At 40.3% G+C, this 20,716-nt stretch overlaps 1 protein-coding gene across 2 annotated transcripts in view; it reads right to left on the bottom strand.

Moving 5' to 3' along the window:
* Positions 1-300: 300 nt before the first annotated feature.
* RALA (RAS like proto-oncogene A) overlaps positions 301-20,716 on the bottom strand; it is a 58,765-nt gene continuing 38,349 nt past the window's right edge. For both annotated transcript variants that reach the window (XM_027539166.1, XM_027539165.1), the window contains 4 exons: positions 12,171-12,323; positions 9,786-9,994; positions 5,943-6,117; positions 301-2,280 (listed from right to left, as the gene is read on the bottom strand). In XM_027539166.1, the coding sequence (XP_027394967.1) occupies positions 2,158-2,280; positions 5,943-6,117; positions 9,786-9,994; positions 12,171-12,284 (621 nt within the window). In that variant the 5' untranslated portion in view covers positions 12,285-12,323 and the 3' untranslated portion in view covers positions 301-2,157. The remainder of the gene's footprint in view (positions 2,281-5,942; positions 6,118-9,785; positions 9,995-12,170; positions 12,324-20,716) is intronic.

The following is a 20,716-nucleotide window of genomic DNA, read 5'->3' as shown; positions in this document are numbered from 1 at the left end:
AGCTGCCACCTACCCACTCAGGAGTCGAGTAGTATTCGAAAAGTACGTACAATGGAGGACTCTCGTGACAGCAGAAGAGTGCCTTCCATGCAACTGTGCATTTCGGGGCTCTGCCATTTCGGAGCCTTGTTTAAACCTGAGTAATGATGGCCCTGTGACCGAGCACATCTGGCTCAGGACTCTTCTCACACAGAAGTTCCTAAACTGATAGCTCAAAAGACTGAGGTGTTTTCAAGTCTCTGGTAAGGATGCCCAGGTTGAATTTTACATGTTCTACTGTAAACATCAAGTAACACCACAAACATTTAAAAAAAGGAAGTTTATTGGTCTTTAAATGGCTCAAATTGCAAATAAACCAGTCGGGTAGTGGCATCAGCCTAAGACATGTGATGCATCTTTGTCATTTGGCTTCATAGCACCTCAGTACCCAGGAGAGGAAAGGTCTCAAAGCAAAGTCACAACATTAGTGGTCAGGACCCCTGGTTAAATGAGACTGCAACAAGTACACATGGAGACCGCTGGGCCCGCGGGGCAGCGCTTATATGGGGAACTTTAATTCTGCACATGGCACAGCCTATGAAAAATAGGAAATGAAAGATGTACATCTCAAACCCTTTAGGGACACATATTTAACATGACAAGCTGGATGTAGTATCTAAAGAGTTCAGTTCCTAAATAGCCTATTTGTGTTAACTTTACGGACACATCTGTTATCTGGAATGCCTGAACACATCTTTGACTTGCTGAGATTAAGACTGAGCATAAAGAAAGCAAAACTTTATTGAAACAACTGCCCTAGTCCCATTCCAAAGAAAAGAAAAATCTGATAGTGGTATTTTTCCCATTGAAATTATGTCCCTTCAGTGGGTATGCCGTACAACAGGAACAGAGCCTACTGTTTGGTGGCAAACATGTTTTCTGCACTATCCTCAGGTTTGGCTGTTCGATGTTAACTTTAGGAAAATGTAACTACAGTATTCTTCATTATGAACACAGACTACATACACTCCTAGTAACTCCCGCACAGCCAAACTGCAACCTCAGGAATACAAATTTAGAAGTTAACAGATGGCAAGCACAACTATTTTCCTGAAGTGGTCTAGTGCAAAACGCATTAGCACCGTGGACACTTTTCCTATGCCCTGCTCCAAAGAGATCAAAATCTTAACACATATTCACCACTTGCATAAAAGGATTTCCAGGGATCAGCATCTTAAAGAATAAGGGTTCACTGAGACATACTGAATCCTCATAGTCTAAAATTATCTTACAAGTATATGCTGGTCCTTCATTTTTAAACTACCTTACAGTTAATTAAAAGCAATCAAGGAGCTCTGGAACTTCATTTTCAAGAACCAGAGTATGGCACACATTTTACATTTGGACAGACTCTAGCAGTTATTTCTTGAGCATCTTCTATACAAAAGTGGTCCTCCATCCTGACATATATTCTCTCACCAGGACACGTGGGCAGTGGGCCCACGGCACCATGAGGATGCCAGATACAACCCAGAATGATGTAACCAGGTATCTTTCAGTTTCTAAATTAAGGCATATTAAAAAATTTCCATGTACAAGTTTACACCACTTTTCTAAGTTAATCACCAGGTAATTAATGCAGGTTCACAGATGAATTACTCTCAATTGAACTATATGTAACAATCATGCCAGTCACTTTTTCTTCTATATTTTGCATAACAATGGTTAAAAAAAAAGTGGTACAGTTTAACTATCATGTTCACAATTGTCATTTCTTTTTCAAGGCAGTAGAAGACCAAGCCATTTTAAAATGATTATAAAATTTAAGCTTTATAATAAACCAGAGGAAGTAGCCTTTCCTCCCATTGTCCACCCCCATTCTCACCTCTCGAACAGTTCAAGAAAGACTGCCGGCAAAACACAAGCGCCCACGCTACATTCAGGACCGTGATAAATGTAGGCAATTATGAAATAAGTTGAACTTTGCTTCTTGGTGAAGCCACACTAATTTCTTTTTAAGTGAATTTGACTTTCAGTGCAGTTCCAATTCATGCTTTTAGAGATACATAACAATTTCCAAAATGTTAAAGTAATTTCAGTCAATTGAGCCTTCAATGGCAAAGCTTATAAATTATATTTATTAGTATGGTCAAGATAAGAAAGGAGTTTGGGCTCTGATTATAAAATGCAGCATCTTTCTCTGATTCTCTTGGCTAAACTTTTCCTCTTCTTTTTTCCATTCTTTTCTTTGCTGTCTTCCATCTTTCTGGCCCGAATTTCCCTCATTAAATCAAAAAATACCTACAAAGAAAACAGAATAGAGCAAGTGGATAATTTGTGCCTGGTACATCTCTGAATCACAGCAGTAAACATTGGGAGTACTATATGAATATTAAAGAGCTCTTATTTGGGGAGTACAGGGACAGGAAAGTATAGAACTAAAGTCTGCTTCTTCCAAGTACGTTAAAAAAATGGGAAAACAGGAAGATTTTCTGAATTACACTTTAGGGTAAAATCTGCTTACATAATATAACCTAATCTTCCATCTGACTTTTCAACATAAAAATAAAGAAGCACTGCAAGTGATAGCTCCGAAGATGTAACCCAATGGATTACATTTAAGTAATTAATAATTAGCACATATATTTTATCAATTACAATTTTAAAGTAATTTAATAAAATTTTCACTTATTAACCTTTCTTCAGCCCTTTTAAAAATGGAATTTAGAAAGATGGTAACAATAACCCGGTGTACGAGACAGCAAAATAGACACTGATGTATAGAACAGTCTTATGGACTCTGTGGGAGAGGGAGAGGGTGGGAAGATTTGGGAGAATGACATTGAAACATGTAAAATATCATATAAGAAACGAGTTGCCAGTCTAGGTTCGATGCACGATACTGGATGCTTGGGGCTAGTGCAATGGGACGACCCAGAGGGATGGTATGGGGAGGGAGGAGGGAGGAGGGTTCAGGATGGGGAACACATGTATACCTGTGGTGGATTCATTTTGATATTTGGCAAAACTAATACAATTATGTAAAGTTTAAAAATAAAATAAAATTAAAATAAATAAATAAATAAAAACAGCTGTGGAAAATGACTGCTTCCTTTATTATTTTGATACCAGGCACTAGAAAACAATTGCTTGTTGCACAGTATTTGAGGATTTATCAATTTTTGTCTGTCTAGAAATTGGCAAGTAATGGGAGATATTAGCATAATAATTTAAAAGCTATTAGTGTAATAATTAAAAGGTTCAATATCACTAACAAGTGTCTGTGCATGCATGCATGCTAAGCTGCTTCAGTTGTGTCCGACTCTGTGCAACCCTATGGACTGCAGCCCACCAGGCTCCTCTGTCCATGGGATTCTCCAGGCAAGTGTCTGAGTGCACACTGAGTAGGGCCTGAAGGATGTGGACTCACGCTGTGGCTGAAGAGTTGCTGCACGTTACTTTTCTGCAGCCACTGAGGTGCTTGTGAAAAATGCATCTACCTGGTGGCAGCCACAGGTAATAGATTCTTGCATATCCCCCTGATACACACAGATGTGTGCTTGTGTGCATGATGTGTTTCAAACACAGATGGCAGCAAACTACAGTTACTGCTACTGTTCTATATTTCATTTCTTAATGCTGAAGATCAGCACATTTAGCTCTACCTTCATTTTTAAAAAAATACTTATTTTTGGCCTCCTGGGTCTTCACTGCTGCTCGAAGTTTTCTCTAGCTGTGGTGAGTGGGGACTACTCTTGGTTGCGTTGCACAGGCTTTTCTCACTGCAGTGGGTTCTCTTGTTGGCGAGCACAGGCTCCAGGTGTGCGGGCTTCAGTAGCTGCAGCTCCCAGGCTCAGCAGTTACAGGACACGGGCTTACTTGCTCCGCGGCATTGTGAGATCTTCATGGACCAGGGTCGACCTGTGTCCCCTGCACTGGGAGGCAGTTTCTTATCAACTGTACCACCAGGGAAGTTCTCTTCATTTTTTTTTAATGGCTGTACAATATTTCATTATATGGATGCACCAGCCTTTAAAATAGTCTGTTATTGGACACTTTGATATTTCCAGTCTTTTGTTTCTACAGATAATGCTTCAGTGACTACTGCTACATGGATGTATGACTTTATATAAATTTTAGAACTTGAATTGGTGGGGTCATAATTTTGATAATTACCAAATTGCCCTTCTACGAACATATGAGAGTTCCTTTTCCCTCCTCCCCATACTCCTGTCAACAGTATTATTATCAGTCTTGTTCCTTTATTCCCCAAGGTAACAGGTAAGAAAAAAGTCCTATTTTTAAACTGTGCTTCCTATTATAAGTTAGACTAAGCCGCTTTTAAACTTTAAAGTACTTTGTAGTTCTCTTCTATTACAAGGGTGTCTATATTTTTTGACTGTCTTCCCATTGGGTTGCTGGTCTTTTTCTCACTGTCCTGTGATAACTCTGACAACGTGCATGACTGTACTTCCCCCGGGCCTCTGATGCCAGCAGGTGACACCACAGGACTGCTGCAAGCGTCAGAGCCGGACAGTTACTGTTCACCTCTCCTCCCCACTCCCCTTAGTTCAAATAGGTTTTAGTGTGTGTTCTACCATCTGCTCCAGATATTAAACAGGAGGAAACAAAGTATATATATGCTATGATACTGTTCTGTGGTGCCTTTCAAAACCCCATACACACTGAATCTTAAACTATATTTCATTAGTATTTTGAAAAACATTTGCTGTAACTAGCGGAAACTGGTTCACTGAGTAGAACTTTTGTAGCATGTTGTAAAGATATCCTGGACTTAGAGGAATCTGACTGTGTGACTGGAAAAAAAAAAGTGAGCTTAAAATGACAATGCCTTTAAACCTACAGTGAACAGGCAGAAAGAACCTCTAAACTTTTAACATCATGATTTCTGGACCAGGGTTATGGATCTCCAGACACAGCAGACTAGTCCACAAACACCTGCAGACACCTAGGGCAGCGTTACTTCAAGTGCGGTCCACCACCCCACCTGCACACCCAGGAGCTAACGAGACCTGCAAATTCTTAGGACTGACCCCAGAGCAAATGAATCCAAGTCTCTGGAGAAGACCCAGGAACCTGTGTTTATCAGGCTTTATAGGCAATCCTTCTGCATGTTAGTTTTTCTGAGGCACCTGTAGGGCTGAGATACTCGGGGACTGAAAAGGTCTCCCTGGAAGGGCTCCCCCCCCCAGAGCTGCTCCAGCCCCACCAGCAGGCTTCCTGAATGCTGACAGTGGTGTCAGGGGGAGGGGGGGCGGTGGTGGGCAGCTGAACGGCACCTGGGAAGGCTCCAAAGTGTTCCTCACCTGGTCTCTAGGAAGGGCCCAGCTGCACAAAGTGCAAAGATGAGGGGAAGAGGGCAGAGGAGCTCTCTTTCCCTTGGGTGGAGAGAGGGGTGAGGGGGTGGAGAACAGAAGTGGAGGGTGGGGAGTGCAGCTGTGGTGACAGAGATTTCAAAACCCTCTCCCTCCGGGCTCCTTCATCTTGGGAGCCACCTTCACTTGGGCGAACTTAAGTGGGGATGGGCAGGTGTCAGCGCAGACATTCTCCAGCCAATCAGGAAAAGAAAAGGAAAGAAAAAAGAAAAGAAAAGATTCTCCAGCCAATCAGGAAAAGAAAAGGAAAGAAGAAAATAAAATAAAATATTCTCCAGCCACAGGAAAAGAAAAGGAAAAAAGAAAAAAGAGGAGGGATTCAAGTCAGGAATCTGGCCAGTGCTTTGCTGTGGCTGTCTCGTGTTTTTGCGCCCTTTGGGAACCTAAGGACAAGGTGAAGTCAAGAAAGTCCTAACAGCGTACTTGAGCATTCAGGGCTGATAAACATCAACGTGTATTAAATTTCTCTCTGAAAGTCTCAACAGAATCTCTAGACACAGATGGAGCCGAGTTAAGCAAATCAACCCGTTTTAACACGATGTTGTGGTGAGGAGGGTCCCCTTTTACCTTGTCGACATTGGCCCGCGTCTTGGCAGATGTTTCCACATAGTTAACGTTCCACTGATCGGCTCTGGTTTTCGCCTCTTCTACGGAAACCTGCCTTTTATCTTCCAAATCTGATTTGTTTCCAACGAGCAGAAATGGAACATTCTCATCTTCTTTTACTCTTAAAATCTGCTCCCTGGATAAGAGGAAATGAGCAAGAAATATCTCTATGTGTTAAAATAACCAATAACGCATGCAGGCATTTATTTATGCTTCTTAGCAATGAACTCATTTATTACATGGGAGGAAACAAGCAGCATGTCTTCCTTTATCTACCCTCAATCATTTGAGCTTCACGTTCACTTCATTGATGGAGGAAAAATACACCAAGGAAGAGTACAAATATGGCAGTAGAGGCATGAAGTGAAAGTATCAAATGCAACTTCATTCTAAATGCCTTGTTTTTAAAACCTTTTTTACGTTCTGAGAATCTCAGATGGGATCTTAGTTCCCCAATCCGGGGCTGAACCTGCACCCCCTGCAGTGCAAGTACAGAATCTTAACCACTGGACTGTCAGGGAAGTCCCTCTAGAGGCTTTTTCAAAACAAACTCTTTACATTAGAATGATTTCAGATTTACAGAGAAGGTGTGAAGAGAGGACAGAGATCCTGCATGTCCCCACGCCCAGATTCTCCATTGTCAACACACTTGATCACAATTTATGAAGTACTACTGATACAAATATACCTTGTTATACTGCAGTTAGCTTTACTGTGCTCTGCAGATACTGTTTCTCTTTTGTAACAGACTGAAGGGCTGTAGTCGCCCCGTGTCCAGCTAGTCTATCGGTGCCACTTTGCCAACGGCATTTGTTCACTTTGTGTCACTCTGTCACATTTTGGTAATTCTCACAATATGTTAAACTTTCCCATTATCATTAAATTTGTTAGGGTCATCAGTGACCTTTGTGATGACTATAATCATTACCGGCATTTTTGCTTAAAGTGATGCTCCCTTTGGAGTTGGAGAGACAATTATAGAATTTTAGAATAGAAAAGCACCTTTACAAACTGGTCAAGCTTCATTTTTATCTTGAGGAAAGTGAGAACCACAAAAAGCAACAGGGTTTTCTAACATTGCTATCGAACCCTTATAAGCACTGTAAGTTATATGCTAGCAACTGTGCCAAACGTGGGTATCAGGGATACTGAAATGGGTAAGAAAGGGGTTCTGCTCTCAAGTGTTTTTACCTTGTCAGGAAAAACACACAGCATACAGAAATCAATCTCAGTGTCAGTGTGGTGAGTGTGCTACTGGGGCTGTGCAGAGTACATCACAAACACCGATGAGGAAACAGTGGATTCTGCCTTCGTGATAGGAGGCCCAGGAAGGCTACATTTAGGAGCTGACAATTATTAGAGAAATGCAAATCAAAACTATACTGATGTACCACCTCACACCAGTCAGAATGGCCATTATTAAAAAGTCTACAAATAGCAAATGCTGGAGAGGGCATGGAGAAACAGGAGTCCTCTTCCACTGCTGGTGGGAACGTAAATCTGTGCAGTCATTGTGGAAAACAGTATGGAAGGTCCTCAGAAAACTAAGAATTACCATATGATCCAGCAACCCCACTCCCAGACATATATCCAGACAAAACTCTAATTCAAAAAGATACATGTGCCCCAGTGTTCTTAGCAGCACTAGTCGCAATAGCAGACACAGAAACAGCCTAAGTGTCCATCAACAGATGAGTGAATGCATAAAGAAGATATGGTGCCTATAAAATGGACTACTACTCAGCCATAAGAAAGAATGAAATGATGCCATTTGCAGCAACGTGGATGCAACTAGAGACGATCATACCACGTGAAGCAAGTCAGAAAGAGAAATCCCACATGGTATCACTTATGTATGGAGTCTAAAATATGACATAAATGAACTTATCTATGAAAAAAGACTCACAGACATAGAAGAGAGGCTTAGGGTTGCCAAGGAGGAATGGGTTGGGGGAGTTTGGGATAAGCAGATGCCAACTATTACATGTAAAATGGATACACAACAAGGTCCCACTGGATAGCACAGAGAACTACACTCAAAGCCTATGATAAACCATAATGGAAAAGAAAAAGAAAAAAAAAATTAGGTATGTAAAACTGAATCACTTTGCTATATAGCTGAAATTAACATGTCATTGTAAATCAACCATACTTCAATAAAAAATTTTTAAAAATCAACTACAATAAAAAAATTAAAAAGAGGAGCTGACATTGTGCTACACTTTGCAGGTCAGATCATGTGGAGTGCCTACTATTCTATCACCATTCAAACCACCTTAAAAATGGATTTCCTACTGCTGGTCAGTTACCAGGAACATTTTTTATTTATGGGAAGGGCAACACATTGGAGGTAGGACAGAATGAATGATTCACTTATTTTCTGTAATAGCAGCAGCCCAAGACTCTTTCTCTTGGCATAAAAATACCTCATTCCCTTGAGATACCACTTTGGCTTTGGTGACTATGGTGACAAAATGTATTCCATTACTTAGAACAGAATCTGCTACAGAATAAGCACTCAAATATTTTTTGAAAGAATGAATAAGCACTGACACGAAACTTTCAGTATGTCTCCCAGGGTTACAAGTTACCAGAATCTGCCACTCTTTGCACTTTATCACGTACAAAAAACTTTTCCTTACAGAAACCAACAAACTTAATTTTACAAATAACTTTACATTTCCTAGGTTTCTCAGTGACATGCTCTTTTGCAAAGAAGGTTCTCTTAGAATCTTTTGAGTTCCTGGGACTTTCACGTATACATGACGAGGAATGCTTTGTGTAAGCCCTGGTTCAGTTTCCTGCCCAAACACTAGGGATGACGTCTTTCCTCATCTTTGGAAATCCTTGTTGTCCTTCAAGGTTATCTAGCTCTTGAAGGCCTCCAACTCCTCTCCTCTCTTGGATCCCCTGTAACAATCGCTGTCCATATCTTCTTTATCACTGACACTGGGTTTCATGCCTTATTCAACTCGGCTGTGTGAACGTTGAAAACAGAGGATATATTATATGCTTCTTTTGTGCCTGCCCCCCCACACCAAAGCAGACCACGTGTATGTGGTAATAATAATAATCATAATTTTATTTTTATTATGTGGTAATAAAATAAAAATACATAAAGAATATTTGTTTTTATTCCTGCTGTATTTATGACACTACTCAAGAACTTATTTATGCTATATTTGTCTTATGTATAGAGAGAACATCTCTCCCCTTTTTCACTTCCCCAATCCCCTGCCCCAAATCAAGTGGAGGACAGATTTCGATTAAACAAACAGTAAATAAGATATTAAAAAGATTGTATAACAAGACAGTGTGTCAATCTATGGTGGTATTATTTCCACTAAAAGTTCAGTGTGTGTTATCAAAGTGTCTACACTGTGAGGAGGATGGCGACGTGCCTGCTGGGCACGACACAGGTTCCGAGACACCCGTGACTAACACAGAAAGACTCAGAATCTGGGTCATAGATCCGTTATGGGATCCAGGCATCTGCTTTTACGGCAGCAGTAGTACTGTACTCCAAAGGGAAATACTTCAGTAACACATAAGGAGACTCTGCGTATGCAGGCTGTCACACACTCAGGCTGCACTGCAGCTGGCGCTGGCAGAGCTGGCTGTGAGGTTAGGTACAGTGCACTGAATATGTGGGTACAAGCGCACAGAGGACAGAGTCACACTGATGTCAGAGAGGGACTAAACACAGTTAGAGGGAAAGACAACCAGGTTAAGAGCCTCTAGCTGTCCACTCGTTGCTGAGGAGGCAGTTGTTCTGCAGTGTCATGACACGACTCCCTGACATACCTGAAGTCGGCTGTGGCTGCAAAGGATTCCATTTCTGTAATGGAGAAGACACAGAGGAAGCCCTCGCCGCTGCGGAAGTAGTTATCTCTAATGGCAGCGTAGTCTTCTTGCCCAGCTGTGTCCAGGATGTCAATCTGCACTTCCTCCCCGTCCAGCACCACCTTCTTCCGATAGCTGTCGGCTTTGGTCGGCTCGTAGTCCTCCACAAACTGGGAATGAGGAAAAGCACTTCCATTTCTAAATCATCTTCACTTTTCAAAGGTTCTTATTTTGAAAGACAGATTCACATGAAGGTGCCAAAATAGTACTGAGAAGCCACATGTAACCTTCATTAAGTTTTCCCTAGTGGTAAAAGCTACATTCGTTTAAATTTCCTTTATAGACAATTCAGAGGTCTTTTCTTTTACAAAAAGTGGAGGTTGAACAGCTCTAGGTCATTGACAGCTTGAAAACCATGACTCTTTTCTGCCTTAAAATGTTATACCTGCAAAAACTATTACATAGGTATTTTATCAAATGTTTAAGAATCCTTTTTTGTGACTCCAAATATAAATTTTCAAGTCAGAATTGTAGAAAATGACTTCAAAGTAAGTCAATATTTAGGTAAGGATTGAAAGTATGGCTAAATCTTTTCTTTCTCCAAAATGAACCGAGTCAAAAAAGTGCCTTATACCACTCTGTAGAATGTCAAATCTTGAACTTTGAGATTTTCCCCCAGTCTTCCCATTTTTAAAAATAGCACAATTAAACAACTTTACAATTGTACTTCTAACTTTTACTCTCTAAATCTCACCTTGATATTTTTGATCAGTGTATCATTGTTGGTGTGTGTGTATATAGATATACACACATACTTTTGTGGGCTTTGAATTAGTTCCTATAAATATTTATCTGATATCTTATTTATTTGCTCAATGTCTAAATCCCCATACTAGAATTTAACCCCTGGGGGCAGGGACCTTGACCAGTCTATTCATCAATGTCTCCTCAAAGCCTAGAAGAGTGTCTGGTATATGGAGACACTCAACAAATATTTACTGAAAAATCAAACACAGTGTATTTGTAACTGTAAAAGATATAGAACATTCTACCATAATTACATGCTATTATTTCACAAATATAAAATATTTATAAACATTTATGAATATTTAATGGATATATTCAGTTATTGTATCTGATAATATTATGACTATTAAATGAAAGCTTAACCATTCATCAAACATCAGACATATGAACATTCTTACTTTTGACTGCCTTACTGTCAAGAAGGGTACTGACTTCAGGATTAATTTAAAGAAAAGCAGCTATTCAGGTGACTAGTATGAAGAACAGAACTGAATAGATAAATTAGCAATTCCATTTAAAATACCATTTCAATTTTCCCCCTCCAAATTGTTTAAGCAGGACAACTGGAGGATTTAAGTGTTCTGTGTGAGAAGAAATTAATACAATATTGTAAATCAACAATAAAATTTTTTAAAAAATTTCTGTGTGTATGAAAGAAATGCTGATGAGCAGGCAATGAAAAGAGACATTGGGTGATAAAAAATCTGCAGGATATTTTTCTCAGAAGACTAGGTTTAACACTGAGTTACTCATCAGAGGTCACTCTACATGGGCAGGTTGGGTAACTTCTGCTTTCTCATCTGTAAAATGAGGATACCACTACCTACCACACAAGACTGTTGTGAGGACCAGGTAAGAAAGAGTAACCATAAATCCTTACTTCTATTTGGGAGGCAGAAGAATTGAGGATAAATGCTAAAATTTGATTAGCAACTCAAATCATTTAGCTTTAATAACAATGCTCTATGGAAAAAATACATTGCTGTATATACGCTGAGACCTTAACTTTGGGGCCATAAAGTCTAATACAAATACATGCACACAAATCTATAACCTGTTAAGTAATTTTATTTCAGGGACACAGCCTTCACCTGCTTAGTGGTGACTGTAGTACCAGGCCAAATATATAATAAATTACTGATTATTTTCATTGAGTTATTAAAGGATATATATATGTTATATATATATATATTATATATGTTGACCTCAAGTCTCAACTAGGTACTATATCTACCAGTTCTATTAATTCAAGGTGGGTCTCACTATTAAGACACTAAAAATTAAAATTAAAAAAAGGCACATATTGCTCAGAGAAAGGTACTGTTTTCACTTTTGTTCTGTTTTTTAAAAGCATACGTTTTTAAGGACCTTGAATTCTCAACTTGGTAAATCAAGCTGCATACAAATGTTGGCTCTGAATTTAAAACCAGGAAAAAAATGATCAGTAGCTTTCAAAGACTCAAACACAACCAAAGCTAAGCTAGAGAAATACTCTCTGAAAGCCCAAACTTTGACATCCATGATACAATCAGCACTTACCTCATCATACATGAACTGCAGAGTCAGAGCAGACTTGCCCACACCACCACTGCCCACCATGATGACTTTGTGTAAGGCCAAAGAATTCTGACCCTTGGGCTTATTTGCAGCCATCTTGTGTCACAGAGTTTTCACCAAAGGATTAAGAAGAATCTAAAAAGAATGAAAGAACAAGTAATGCTCAATACATTCTTTGTCAGAATTCCAGTGTATGAAAGAGATATGAAGTCCTTAGGCTTCAAGTTACTAGTTCCCATTCTGCTAGGATTTTAAACAGATGGCAAATGAAGTATGCTCATTTGTGGGAAGAACCACTTATCAGAAAACACCATGGCAATAAGACAAGTATATGACTCAAGGGCATTTCTCTTATAATAGTTCTCAGTCATGAGTTTGCTGACCGAAAGCGAAAACTTCCCAGGACAACCACATGCTGACAGTAATGGAGTATTAGCTGTACGAGAATATGGCCACGCAGATTACAAAGCAGGCTGAACGACCACTTTGTTTCCACATTAATCTCTGTTGGCAATAACTAAAGAGACGTTTCTTCTAACTTCAGAAAAGAAACCACATCCTGACAACTTGGAAGTTGAAGTATAAGTAGAATCTAACACTGTGCACCCAATTCCTGAGGATCGTGTTGCTGGAACACTTGCATATACTGTGATGGGATGGGTAACCTAACTTAAATACATGAATCAGCGTGCCCTCACTTTCCTTAGCACATGCATTTGTTTACCACATTTGTGTGCTCAGTGCAGAAAGACCAGGTTCCCCCAGAAGCTGGAGTGGTGATGCACACCAATGGTACCCAGTTACCTTCGGTCATGGTTACCAGTCCTTAGAAAAAGAGGCGGTGACGTCAGAGCAAACACTGAGTCTGTGTGGAGGCCCATGCAAAGAGACTTTTTGTGTTTAGAGGCTGGAGGGGGGCTCCTTCTTTAGAGGTACCTTCTCAGCATCTCTGACTTGTTTCGGTCACAGCACACCTTTCACAAGCTGCAACTCGCAGGAACACCCCTCACGCTGCCCACTTCTCCATCTCATGCTCATTCATCTCGCCCAGTCTGGCTGCATCAGACCCACACTGGTCTCCCTTGATTCTTCATGTGCTCTCCTCTGCCTCCTGGCCTTCATCATGCCGTTTCCTCCATTTGGCATATTCTTGGCTAACTCCTCTCAGTTTTGAGGTTTTGGCTTACCCGAAACTCTCAACCTAAACTAGGCTCTTCCCTGCTCTGTGCTCACATGGTACATGATACCTTTCCTTCATGACCATTACCACGAGCTGGAACTGCTCAAGTGTGCTCTTCCTAATAGAGGTCTTCTTCCTAAAATATTGGAAGCAACTTGAGTATGGGCGCTATGTCTGCTGGTTTACTTGGCAACATCAGTACATGTGTGTCAAATGAACAAACAAATGTCGGAGTCTGACTTAACCTGGGGAGTGCTTTGGATGGTACTGGTATAAAGCAGTTACTGCTACTAGAGATTCCATCACAAGTTCAGGTGAGGACAGTCTGCTTTGGGTTTGTGCTCCACACACTGGTTGTGCAGGGCACCCAAGAGCTGGGTGCTGCTCAGGCCGCCCCAGAAATCATGCCCATATTCCTATCTGCCCAATATAGAAAAGTCTTAAGGAAAAAAAAAAACAAAACCCAAATCTTGCTATCCATATAACAGGAATAAGTTGAGACATATTTGAGTCACAGCATACCTTTCACAAGCTGTAACTTGTGAGCATAACTGAGATCACACTATATACGCAATTTTTGATCCTATTATTCTTATGTCATAAACATTTTTTAGTAGAGGCAACCTGAACTGTGACGCGTATGATAAGGAATCCACATTTGGAGGCTAACAGTTCAATTTAACTCAATAAACAAGGATTGAGTCTCTCTTTTTCCTGGACACCGAGGACAAAATCATTGGATTCTAAATGATTACCACTGCTCAGAAACAGTGAACATTAATAGTGTACTTCAGATAAGTAGAAGTCTAAAAGACACCTCATCTAAGAAAGCTTATGGAGCATGCTGTTGCTGGCATTCCTAATGAAGGCAGGAAATGACTTACTTCTCACTCTTATGATCTTCACTTGCTGGAAGCTGTAATCACTTCATGGCTACATAACTACCATTTTATTTTTAAAACAGTTATACCACAAGAGCTGAGGGTGTTACTGTATCAATTAATATTCTAAGAGTTGAGTATGTATGCTTTTAAAGCAAAAAATTAGTTAGCAGTTAGACCAACTGGGTTAAAACACTTTCCCTTTCAGAAAAATTTACAATTCAGTCTGTGACTTAAAAAATGCAGAGATTCCCAAAGACATTTTCCCAAAGTGCAAACATTCCTCAGTAACTATGAGGTGCAGATCCCTTACTTTTAAAAGGCTATCCAGGAAAAGATCCCACCAAGGAGACACTCCTCAGCCCCAATGAAACAAACCTGGCTTTCCACAGCTCAGGTCCCAGTCCCTGGTCTAGATGTTGGAACCGAAGACAATACACACAGAAACAGACTCTTCCACTGGTGGTACGTGCAACGGAGAACACAGGGGCACCGGGACAGACAGTGGGGACGGGCTGCTTTAACCAGGACGCCCAAGGGTGACTCCTGTGATGAGGCAGCATTTGAGCTGAGATCTGAATTTTATAAAGACACCAGCCAGCTCTGAGGGAAGAGCACTCTAGACACAGGGAAAGAGGTCCAAGACAGGAGAGGGTGTGCCACATTCTCGGGGCCAGACGAAGGCCAGAGTAGATGGAGTCTATGAGTATCAGGGAGCGTAAACAGGAGGTGAGACAGAGAGAGAGCAGAGACTAACTCATAAAAAGCCGTGAAGGCCATGGAAAAGTGTTTGAGTTTGATTATAACTGTAATGGGAAGCCTCTGGAGAGGGTGTAAGCAAGACTGTGACATAATTTCATCTATTTTTAAAGATTACCATGGCTGGTGTGTAGAGAATGAATGGAAGAGGTGCAAGGGCTGAAAGCACAGGAATCTCTCCCACAGGCCATGACTAAGTTTGGCAGATGGAGGCTGCCAGTGACCTTGGGAAAAGTCATTTCATCAATGAGATAGAAACCACAGCTGAATGGGTTGGGTTGAGGAGAAAACAGAAGGTGCAGAAACAAACTTTGAAGACAAATGGAGAAACTGGGCCATAGATGAACACATTTTAGTGTAGGTTGCTTCTTAAATATTCTTAAGGGATATGACAACCATTTAGAAGAGGCAGAAATTAATGATGAAGAAGAGACAGTGCCTCTAGGAGCAAAGTGACCATTAGTTGCAGACCAGAGGAGTAGGGGCCCAGGGCACACAAGAGCAGGGACACTGCCTCCTTCGTACCAGGTGTGGTGGTAAAGCAAGACATACAGACTGCAGGTAGATCTGGCTATTTATTTAACTGCATCTGTATTTCCTCAATGAAATATGACTCACAGAGCAATTTAGTGAGGGAGTTGGAATTCAAAAGTAAGCCTGTCTAGATAAGATCAATGGAACATTGATCAGGATATACAGAAATAGATCCAAGTACAGACTACAGTTTAGTGTGTAATAAAGGTGGCGTTTCAAGTGGAGAGTGGGGGAGTGGGGGAAGGAAGCATGGAGGATAATTCACATGGTAATGGGACAACTGGTGAGCTCTGGGGAAAAAAAAAAACTGTTAAGTGTATCAGAGGTTTAAATGACACAATGAAATCACGAAAGCACCAGAAAAAAAAAAATCCCACAAAATTTCCGTTTTATAATCTTAGAATGGGAAAGGCATAAAGTACTATCTAAAACCCAAGTCATAAAATAACTTTGATAAGTTTTACTACTTAGAACAATTTCTATGTGGCAAAAACGTCTATAAGCAGAATAAAAAGATAAACGGAGGCAAATACTTTGTGATCTATTTCAAAGAGGTAATTTCTCGATATAAAAAGTTACTACAAATAAAATCAACAGTAAGATACAAATGGCTCTAGTAGGTTCAACCTTGTTTATAAAAGAAATACAAATAATAATCTTAATAATAATCTAATCAATGGAGACTCAATTGTTTTACCCATCAGATTGCTATTAATATGTTTGCAAGGACCAGTAAACTATTGCCTCCTTGGTCTACTTTTTATATGGTCTGTGGCTAAGAATGGCTTTACGTTTTTAAAGGGTTGTAAACAAAAGAAAACTAAGAAGAATATGCAACAGAGAACGTGGACAGCAAGTCTAAATAATCTCTTCTTTCCTCTCATCTACAGAAAAAGCTTGTTCCTTCCTGGCAGACAAACAGGCACATTCCTTCTCTGCAGTGGAAGTATAAACGGGAAACACGAGCTAATTAGTAACCACAGGAAAAGTTTGTGTTGCTGTTGTTTAGTTGCTAAGTCGTGTTCAACTCTTCTGTGACCTCGTGGACTGCAGCTTGCCAGCTCCTCTGTCCATGGGATTTCCCAGGCAAGAGTACTGCAGTGGGCTGCCATTTCTTCCTCCAGGGGAACTTTCTGACCCAGGGATTGAACCTGTGTCTCCTGCATTGGCAGGCAAGCTGTTTACCACTGAGTCTCCAGGGAAGCCCACACAGAAAAACAGATGCTCTTTACCCACTGATACAGAGGGAGCCAAAATATACTGGTAAAGTGAAAAAATATAAGATACAGAACAATACACCTTGTAAGCTATGAACTGCATAAAAAGATGAGAAAAAGGGGATTTAGAAGTTCACTTGTTTATCTACCTGAAAGAATATAAAAAATGGTAACCCAGGGTTGCCTGTGAGAATGGAAACTAAGTCACTGGTGAACAGACCTAGGATAACGGCATTTGGCTAACCACCATTTTGATTTTTGTATAATGTGAACATACAACTTGTTTTTAAAATCAAAATTAGTCATACAATAAACTAATAACGTAAATCTGCTTATTTCCCACGTCCACTTGGTAAAAATATTATTAACTACTTTCCTGGCACATTAAACAAACTAGGAATTAGAGAACTGTACCTGAATTTTAACTTCTTGGAGAAGTTAGACTTCTCATGGAGAAATACGACTTCTCCATGTATGTGTATGCATTTGTGCTTTCCCTCTGCAATTAAAGAGTTAGGGATCCCTGAACTTCAAATTGCTTGATTTGGTTCCTCAATTACTTTCTACCTCTTACTGTTTAAGAAAAATTATTTTTTAATTACACAACTGCCTCCTCCCTGTCACCTCTGGGTAACATTTCATCCCCATGACTTACTTTTTTCCTGCAAGTGTGTACCTGTTAATCCCTTCACTGTTTGTTCCCTCACCCCCAGCCTGGCAACCACCAGTCTGTTCTCTGTATCGATAAGCTTCGTTTTGTTTTTTTTTTTAGATTCCACATACAAGTGAAATCCTATAGTATTCATCTTTCTCTGACTTATTAGCATAATGCCCTCAAGGTCCAGCCATGTCACAAATGCCAAGATTTCACTTTTTTTAATGGCTGAGTAAGAGATTACATTGTACATATATGCCACATTTTCTTCAACCATTAATACGCTGATAAATGCTAAGGTTGCTTCCACGTCTTGGCTACTGTCAGTAATGCTGCAGTGAACGAGGGGCTGCATATATCTTCTAAGTATTTTCATTTCGTTTGGAGAAATACCCAGAAGTGGAATTGCTGGATCATATGGCAGTTTGAGTTGGTCAGATGGCATCACCAGCTTGATTGACATGAGTTTGAGCAAGCTCTGGGAGCTGGTGATGGACAGGGAAGCCTGGCGTGCTGCAGTCCATGGGGTCACAAAGAGTCAGACACTACTGAACAACTGAACTGACAGCAGTTCTATTTTTAAAAAGTGATGTCCCAGAACAATACTGTAACATCTATGGTTATGGGTGGCCTTCAAGTTCTCAACCTTACTGCATATCTCTGCTTCACCCAGAAGCTAGATACCTACACCATGCTCACAATGTTGATTTAAATGATCAATTACATGATTTTTTCCCTCCCTATCTTCCTCCCATCCTCCATTAACAAATACACTCAGTGCTTGCCTTATTAAAATACATAAGGCACAGTTCTAGGGTCTGAGGATGTGAAGCTGAATTCCACAGGCCCAGGTCCCTGCCCTCCTGTGTTTAGTTAACAGGTACCCATATTGTCTTAAGGGACTTCCCAGGTACGTGGTGGTGAAGAATCCACCTTCCACTGAAGGAGACACAAGAGATGTGGGTTTGATCCCTGGGCCGGGAAAATCCCCTGGCATAGGAGATGGCTACTAACTCTAGTATTCTTGCCCGGGAAATTCCATGGACAGAGGAGCCTGGTGGGCTACAGTCCATGGGGTTGCAAAGAGTTGGAAAGGACTGAGCAATTGAGCGCACACACATTTACCGAATTAAGTTTCCTGTCACTGTAACAAATACCACAAATTTATAGGGGTTTTTTGGGGGGCTCCAAAATCACTGCAGATGATGACTGCAGCCATGAAATTAAGACGCTTGCTCCTTGGAAGAAAAGTTATGACCAACCGAGACAGCATATTAACAAGCAGAGACATTACTTTGCCAACAAAGGTCTGTCTAGTCAGGGCTATGGTTTTTCCAGTAGTCATATGGATGTGAGAGCTGGACTATAAAGAAAGCTGAGTGCTGAAGAATTGATGCTTTTGAACTGTGGTGTTGGAGAAGACTCTTGAGAATCCCTCAGAGAGCAATGAGACCCAACCAATCAATTCTAAAGGAAACTGGTCCTGAATATTCACTTGGAGGACTGATGCTGAAGCTGAAACTCCAATACTTTGGCCACCTGGTGTGAAGAACCGACTCACTGGAAGACCCTGATGCTGGGAAAGATTGAAGGCAGGAGGTGAAGGGGATGACAGAGGAAGAGAGTTGGATGGCATCGCCGACTCAATGGACATGAGTTTGAGTAAGCCCCAGGAGTTGGTGATGGACAGGGAAGCCTGGCACACTGCAGTCCAAAGGACTGCAAAGAGTCAGACACGACTAAACAACTGAACTGAAAACAACACAAAATATATCGTCTTAAGAGCTCCTGTTGTCAGAAGTCCGAAATGAATTTTCAGAGGCTAAATTCAAGGTGTCAGTAGGGCAGGTTCCTTCTGGAGCCTCCAGAGGCGAATCTGTTCCCTACCGCTTCCACTTCTAGGGACTGGCTTTCCTTGGCTCCTGGCTGTATCACCACCACCTCTGCTTCTGTGGTCATGCAGCCTTCTCCTTCACTGCACTCAAACCTTCCTCTGCCTCCCTCTTACAGGCAGACTCATGATGAGGAGACTTGTGATTACATTTAAGGCCCACAAGGATAATCCAGAAAATCATCCCCAAATCCTTAACTTCATCACACCTGTACCCTTTGCCACAGGAGTTAATAGTCAAAGGTTATGGGAACCATGGATATCTTGTAGTTGGGTCATGATTCACCTTGCCACACCAGTAGGAAGTTGGTCACAGTGCTTTAGACCATAGATCTCCAACCGAAACTCTAAGGTCTCTATTTTAAACTTTATGAAAATTTCTAAGAAGTGATCAATCTAGTTCTCCAATAAGGAATACTCTACCAAGTAAGGTCTCAAACAATACTCCTTGTCCACTAAAAACAATAAACTCAATGATCTTTTTATTTCCAGAGTTCATCACTACCTTTTTTAGACTTTCAAAATAGAGACACTTATCATTAGACTTTAGTTTAATAAAACCATTAGCTGGCAGAAATTCTTACTGAGAGATTCCTTGTTAAAAAGAGATTAAATGAAACATCTCTTTCCCCTCCAATTTGAATAGCCCATAAAAGGCTATGATCATGGAAGTTCAGTTCCGAGCGAATCATTACAAACCATTACTAAGCACAAGTAGGTAGAGGCCAAGTTAGTGACTCATCCTCCAAGTGAAAACTGGTTCATACAGACAACTCCCAAATGACGATCCCTATCTGCATTAAGAATACCTGCTCAATAAAGAAATTTAGTAGAAAATAAACAATTGAGTTAAAATATACTTGACCAAGAAAGCAAGATACACAATTCTAATTTGAAAGGGATTTGAATCTATTCAGGTTTATTACCAGGCTCAGATACAGATAGTATCACTGGCGCATTTTTCCAACCATTTAAAGAACATCTCTTATAATACAATTTAATATTTCTCAGCATACAGAAAGCCTCCAAATTCTTTTTTGAGAGCTAAACATTGATGTAAAGTTCCTAATAAACAGAGACTAAAGAAAAAGCAGACTGGTGATCTATAATGTAAATATGATGCAAAAATTCTAAATAAAAAATGTTAGAATTCAGCACATTAAAAGAATAAAAGTAACCAGGTGGGATTCAACCGCATTCAACCAGATACACAGGATATCTTTACATTTTAGAAAATCAATCTAATTCTTTACATTAATAGAAAAGTCACAGATTATACGATCTGGAATGATATCTGATAAAATTCAAAGTCCACTGCTTATACCAATGATGCTTTCACAGTGAGGCCAAAAAAATCAACTGAAAAATTACTACAAATGAGAGATTTCAAAGGTAAATGGTTATATAATCA

The sequence above is a fragment of the Bos indicus x Bos taurus genome, chromosome 4, assembly GCF_003369695.1.
Source record: "Bos indicus x Bos taurus breed Angus x Brahman F1 hybrid chromosome 4, Bos_hybrid_MaternalHap_v2.0, whole genome shotgun sequence".
NCBI lineage: Eukaryota > Metazoa > Chordata > Mammalia > Artiodactyla > Bovidae > Bos > Bos indicus x Bos taurus.
Note: the sequence above shows the minus strand (reverse complement) of the source record. Positions and strands in the feature narration are given on the sequence as shown.